At 51.1% G+C, this 6893-nt stretch overlaps 1 protein-coding gene across 7 annotated transcripts in view; it reads right to left on the bottom strand.

Moving 5' to 3' along the window:
* Ptprm (protein tyrosine phosphatase receptor type M) overlaps positions 1 to 4029 on the bottom strand; it is a 682149-nt gene extending 678120 nt beyond the window's left edge. For 5 of the 7 annotated variants that reach the window (XM_029470946.1, XM_029470944.1, XM_029470943.1 and 2 more), the window contains exon 1: positions 3472 to 3636. In XM_029470946.1, coding sequence (XP_029326806.1) covers positions 3472 to 3544 — 73 coding nt within the window. In that variant the 5' untranslated portion in view covers positions 3545 to 3636. Of the gene's footprint in view, positions 1 to 3471 lie in introns of all 7 variants that reach the window. The other 2 variants (XM_021185848.1, XM_021185847.1) reach the window with 1 other exon arrangement.
* Positions 4030 to 6893: the final 2864 nt, after the last annotated feature.

The following is a 6893-nucleotide window of genomic DNA, read 5'->3' on the forward strand; positions in this document are numbered from 1 at the left end:
AAACAGACAAAACATTGGCCCGCTAAACAGACCCGCTGCCTCTCCTTAAACTCTGCAAGGCTGAGGTTTGAAGTCATTTTATACTTATAGAGAACTGCAGACACTGCACAGAGAGCACGAGTGTCCCCCTCACTTCCCTCGTGGCTGTGCCTTACATAACAGGGAAAAATTACCTAGGTTAACAAATGAGCAGCTGGCAGCACAGGGCCCTCACGCTCAACACACATTTCAGCAGACTCCCACAGGTTCCCCCTAACGTCCCTGAAAGATTCAAAACCGAACTTGCGTGGAGGGCCAGCCGGTTCACAAAGTTGGGCTGGTTTAGTGATATCCCCAATACTTGACTAGAAACAAAGAGCTAACTCTGTCCTGTGTCTGCAAGCCAGGGCTTTCCAAACTTCACACATCAGCCCGTGTAGAGAACTAAGCAGTTCACTGCCCAACCTTACTACAAGTTGGCTTTTTTAAATGGGTCAAAGAGGAATGGCTGGCCAACTCCTTGGCTCCTCATCATGGAAAAGAGTTGCTTAAGCCGTGTTATTTGCCCGTCCTTTCGCCTTTATTATATGCCTTTTACAGACGTTGTTTTTGTTCTTTTTAATAACCTAAACTTAAAGACAGACAGTTAACTTGCTATTTTGCCTAGCAATTTGATAGGGGGAAAAATGAAAAATATGTTTAAGTTAAACACTCATGGATTATAAAATCCATGTGGGTCCAAATTTTAATTCTTTTTTCCTTATACTGAGTCCATTTTGAAAATCTAGAAGGGGTAGCGGGGAAGAGCCTACCTCACTTCTATAAATGACTGGTAATGAGTCTCAACTCCACGCCCATTCTAAGAGGCAGGAAAGCCATGGAGGAGGGCAGCAAAAATGAGTGCATAAACTCATGGTTTCATCCATGAGGTGGGCACCAAGAGGAAAATGTCAGCTCAAACTGTAGGAGGGAAGGGGGCTGGTTATAGAACCCTGCGCTTTGAGCACTCAAGTCAAGGCCTTTGCCACTGAGCTATAAGCAAAGATTGTCAGGGATTCCTCCTTTCTCTCTCTCCCTCCCTCCTTTCCTCCCTCCCTCCTTCTCTGTCAGGCCAGTCAGTTACACAGTTTCAAGGCTTGCCAAAGGCAGTGAGTGACTCACGCTAGTAACTTATAAAATAAACAGTGAGTGCCCGGTGTTAGGTCCAAGATTCTAAATTAAGTGTTATATGGGAAGATGGGGCGGGGGAGGGCTCAGCCCTCGAAGGGCTTACAGTAGGATGTTTCACTGTATTCCTGAACCAGTGTAAAACAGCCAGATGCTGCAGAATTGTATGAAAGGGAGATGCTGGTGCCACAGCATCCAAATTAACCTTCTCAACATGCACATAATAAACCCTACAACCCTCAGTCTCCCAGGGCAGTAAGCGCCTAGCCTCTGTTTTCCAAAAGCCAGCATGAGGGAGGGGGCCATGGGAGGTCCAGCAACAAGTCTGAGTTTTGCAAACAGGAACCTTGGCAACTTCAAAGTTTTACATTTTCAACATCTCTCAACAATCGTTTTTACACGGCCTTTCATTTCCCTTCTCCCCGCTAACATACAAGGATAATTCTAGATTTCCAAATAGAAAAGGAAAGGTGTTTCCATCCATATCAAAACACAAATAGAAATGACTCCCCCACCACCACCACCAAGAGGAAAATAAGGGTAAGTGTTAGCTAAAGTTTGTTTTGCTAGTTAAAAGGATCCTTTAAGGATCTTTAAGAAGGATACCACTGAACCATATAAATACTTTTGCCCACCTCCTTAGACAGGATTTAAAACTCTGCCACAATGACACTTGACACAGCTTAAATTTAAACAAACCCCATCTAAGAGACTTAGGCATGCTAATAGGGAGAAAACATCACCTAGGCCTTCAAACTTGGCTTTTAATACCGAGTTATGGGGCTTCCAAAGTGACACACGTTTACTTTATTATTTACTAATAAGAACACAGCCAAAATCTGTATCCACTTTATATCAGACAGCTGTGTGTGCCTGCATCAACACCTCGTCAGCAGTGAGATGTCCACACTGTTAGGGAGATAGTAAGTAAGCTAGAGGAAGCGCGTTTCTCTACCGAAGTTGTCAGTTTGGGTTTCGTTCAATGCATTGCACAGCTCAGTATCAGCTCCGCTCCCTCTCTACCACCAACTATGCGCAAGGGTCTTGCTGCTCAGCACCAAGCCTGATGTAACCTTTTGTGCCTGTGAATACAAAGGACTAGCATCCCAGGATGCCCAGAAAGGCAAACCTGATGCTTCCACTGGCCAGAGGTCTATGTGACTTTAATGTCTGTAAACGGTACTCCTTACTTTAATGAAAGTTCCTTTCACCAATATTCCTTTTAAAAACAAATTTATTCAGCCTTCCCGAAAACACATAAAACCCCGTTTTGCAATTCTTGTTCAAGGTTAAATGCGGCCTTTTTATTAAAAGAGAAAGGTAACACTCCACTGCCACCATTGTGTGTGGACATTCGTGAAACTAATAAACACGAGGCAGTGTGCGCGTGTTGTCAGCGTTTGCCAAGCATCCACGTGCGTCGTCCTGGGACAGAAGATACTAGAAGCCCTGCTACTCTGTGTCACCCACCTTCGGTTTTGCTCCTGACCCCTGACTCTTGTCCAGATCCCTCTGTCTACACCAAGAGCTCCTCAAGGCTCGCGAAGCCTGGGTGAGCACAGCCTCTGGTTGGCTTGATGCACACAGCCAGTATGCGCCCCCTCCTTTCAGCTAGGACCCCCGCGCAGCTGAGCTGGGTTAGCAAGCTGTCCCGACCGGGGCTGCACACCTTTAGGGAGGCCGAGGGTGGAATCTGGGCGCTCAGCCACAGTGGCGAGGGCTTGGGGAGCAGTAGATTCCTCTAGGATCTCAGAGACCTCCCGCGGTGCAGAAAGGGAACGCTGGCACAGCGAAGCCGCGCCACATAGGGGACCCGCTGAGGTCGCCCACCGCGCCGGGCAGGGGGCGGCAGGGAGGTCAAGTTTGGGGTGGTTGCCAGCTACACCACTAGGTTTGCAGCTCGCCGCAAGCTCAGCTGAGCACTGGCAGTCCACCGCGGCTGCCTCCAGGGTCGAGAGGCCCGCTCAGCGCCTACTCCCGGCGGCTACAGCTGGGAACTTCAGGCAAAGTTTTCTGCCTTTCCTGCCCAGGCCGCCCAAGAACACTGAGCCCCCATGCACAAGTCCAGGCCCTGTGGGCACAGGGGCCGAGATGGAGGTCCCTGTTCCTGAGCCTGTGCTTGTTCTGCGGGCTCCTGCGTGCGCTGTACGGACTCCGTGGCTCCGCAGCTCTTTCCCTCCGGCCATCCGCCAGCCCGGCTCACCCGCTACGCGATGCCGGGTCTTCCCTGCCCCTGCCCGGCCCTGAAGCTCGCCTCGGACTTCTCCTGCCCGGGTGTCGCCTACGTCCCAGGCGCCCCGGGAACGGTAATGGTGTCTCGCTTACCTGAAAATGTTTCTCCGGCCGCAGTTAGCAAAAGTCCAGCTAAAGTCACCAGGCAAGTCCCAAGTGTCCTCATGGTGCTGAGTACGCGCCGGGCCGCCTCGGGGCGGCGGCGGCCGGTAGCCTCGGGAAGCCAAGGGAGACCCGAGCCTAAGCTGCAGGCTGCCAGGGTAGACGCGACAGCAGCGAAACACCAGACCCCAAAGTGACAACAGTTGCACAAGTCCGAAGTCCCGCGGCTCCCGGGCGTGGGGACGGCGTCCTGGATCCTCCTGCCCTCCCGCTGGCCCCCGCTTAGAGTCTGGCGCCACCGGGAGAGAGAGCGGAGGGCGCGCCCGCGGAGCCCAAATCCTCGCTGGGATCCAGTGATGAGCCCGCCTAAGCGCTACCCCTAATCGGGACCGAGCCACCCGCGGCGCCGTGGCCGTGGCTGTGGCCGTGGCTGTGATCGCGCGCTTGCAGCCCGCCGCCTCTCCCACAGCCCCAGCCACCTCGGGCAGCGGCGCGCCGATGGCCGAGCCCGCGCAGGCTGCGCGCGGGGCTCCTGCTCCGCGACTGACTGGCGATGCCCCGCAGGCCGGCTGGAAGGAGCCCACGTCACGGCCGGGCCGGAGCCGCCGCGGCCCGCTAGAGGGCGCGAGCGCCCGTGTCCCCGGCCCCGGGCCAGCTCGGCCTGCGCGGCGCCTGCGGGCTCTGTGGGGCGGCCACCAGCAAGATGCGGGCGGGACCCAGCGGGCAGGAGCAACCTCCCGGGGCGCCACCCTCGACCCTAGCTCGCCTCCGCAGCGCCTCGGGTTTCCCACGCTGGCCTCGGGGACAGGGACCGCGCCCCAGCCAGAAGTTTGTCCCGGGTCACGGGCGGCGAGGAGTTGGAGCGCGCCAGGCACGGGGCGGTAGTGTCCCCGGCGGTGGCGGCTGGCTTGCGAGCGCCGACCAGGAAGAAGCCAGAGCCGCCAGCGCCCAGGGCCGCTTGATCTGCTGCTTGCAAGGGACACACAAACCTCTGTGCCCCAGCCCCGCGCCGGAGAAGCGGGATGCGCTTCTGCCGCTTCTCTGCGTGGTGTCGCCGCCAGTGCGGCCCGGAGCTCGGAAGGCAGCAGTTGCATGGAACCAGGGATTGGGCAGAACCGACGATTTCTGCAGCTGGTGCAAATGGAGAGAGTGAATCAGTGTCTTGAAACATTTTAATTTGCCGTTTGGGGTCTGAGACGACTATTTTATTAAGTGAACACAAACGCTATTAATGATTAAATTAAAAGTCAAATTCAAGTTTTTATTTTATTTTATTTTATTTTATTTTATTTTATTTTATTTTATTTTATTTTATTTTTTTAAAAGCCGTTCTTCATCTTGCTCAGAGTACCGCCATTAGGGCACCTGTAGGTTCTTTACCAAGCTAACTGCAAGCCACGCTGGTTAAACTAAGATCCCAATTTGTGTTGTGATACATGCAAGTAGGTTAGTGCTCAACAGCGAGGAGCCTAGAGCTCTTACATTGCTTCCCCTGGGGGACCTTTACACTGTCTTTGGCTGCTTAGTGGTGCTTTAAAGACCAAAGAAATAAGTGACTCTCCCACTCCTCTGGTTTAAGGCTCTCTGGTGGCCCCAGAACCGGCCAAAGACGACGTTTGCGATCATCTTCCAGGACATATGTGACCCAGTACTTTTATGTCTTCCAGACCCAACACATGACCAGCTTGTTTTCATGCAGGAGTCCTCATGATGCCTTCCATTCATAAATCTCAGTGTTAACCATTCACTTGCCACTATCCTATGCCATCACTAGCCTTTATCTGAAAACGAGCCTGCTGGGTTTATCCTGAACTTGGAAGGGAATTTTTGAAGTCTCATACTTAATTCAAAAGGATCAACAAGTGACAGAGGTCTAATCTGCCACTTGATTTTCTTGATGAAATTATACCTTATAAGATAATTGAGATTTGCTTTTTTAAAGTGAACGGTGACAGACACGCCTCCCCCCACCCCATTTTGATGCTTGTGGGTGCATCCGTAAAAAAGGTAAAAACCAACTGCGGTCTCATTGCTTCCCTGTAACATCTTTATGTTGGATGAAGAGATTGATATCATGTAAAAATCCATTCCTCAGATGTGTCAATTCTTAATTAATTATGTGTCAATTCTTTCTTTAATTAATAATTAATATTTTTTTACATTCCAATTGCTGCCTCCCCCCCCCCCGCCAACAATACAATTACTGCAAACCACAGAGGAGGCATTGTGCTAACTGCTGAAGGCTGTTTTAGGCTGGTGGCGCCTTCAGAAACAGACCCTGGGCTAGGGTGACTTTGACTTGAGGTGATTCCCAAGAAGGAGAGAAAAGAGAATGGGGACAGAATGAGGACAGTGTCTGGTGTACTTGAGAAGAGGATGCCAACTCACTCCCCTGGATTTAGGTATCTAACTGCTGTCACCACAGTCTACCCTAGTTCTCCACAGAAAGCATTTCTTCCCTCAGGACTTAAAACCTCCTGGGGGCTCTGTGAGTTTCAGCTGTCCCTCTGTTCTTACAGGTGACAGTTCTGAGCTAACTGCACTATTTCCAGTCCATGCTTCAAAGAATGATGGGGGTTTGGTTGTGGCACCCTCTGATTCCTAGGGAACACTGTTTATTTACTACCTCAAAGCCACCTTTGGTCTAAATAAAAAGAAAGCAGGGCTTTCCCATGGGGTTGTCCCTGCAGGAGCCTCCCCAGGGAACTTGTCTTTGACTTGTGTTTTCAGGCTGTAGAGAATTCTCTGTTCAGTCTAACCACTCTCCGGTCACTCCTGCCTCTCTGGGGACAAAGGTGACATTTGCAGAATGGTTGGCCAGAATGAGGAGTGCTGTCAGGCCAGTTTCTAAGACGAGTGGGTTCTGGGAGAATAAAACCAAAAGCCCAGTCAGTGTCTGGGTTACCAGAGGTTGATCAGGCTGGCAAAGGCGCCTTCTTAATACAGCTTGAAAAAGAACCAACCAGCAATAGGAAGCTTCCTTTTCTTTTTCTCTTTCTTTTTCTTTTTTTTCCTTTTTCTTTTTCTTTCTCTTTTCTTTTTCTTTTCTTTTTCTTTCTTTTTTCTTTTCCTTTTCCTTTTCTTTTCCTCCTCTTCCTCTTCCTCCCCCCCTCTCTCTCTATACACACACACACACACATACACACACACACACTCACGCACACATCGATAGGGCTTGAACTCAGGGCTTTGAGCATGCTCCGCACATGCATATATAGCATTGTGACACTCGGGCCCTCCGAGGCCCAGGCAGGAAAGGAGGCCACCTCTCTTGGTTTGATTAGTGGGCAGGGCCGCTGCTGAGATGTGCAGGGACACTACTATGGACCACAATGATTCTGATGCTAATTTTGCTTCACATCTGTAAAAGTCAAAATGTCATTGGAAACTAACCTGACCATAGCCCGGGTATC

This window comes from Mus caroli, chromosome 17 (assembly GCF_900094665.2).
Source record: "Mus caroli chromosome 17, CAROLI_EIJ_v1.1, whole genome shotgun sequence".
NCBI classification, from domain to species: domain Eukaryota; kingdom Metazoa; phylum Chordata; class Mammalia; order Rodentia; family Muridae; genus Mus; species Mus caroli.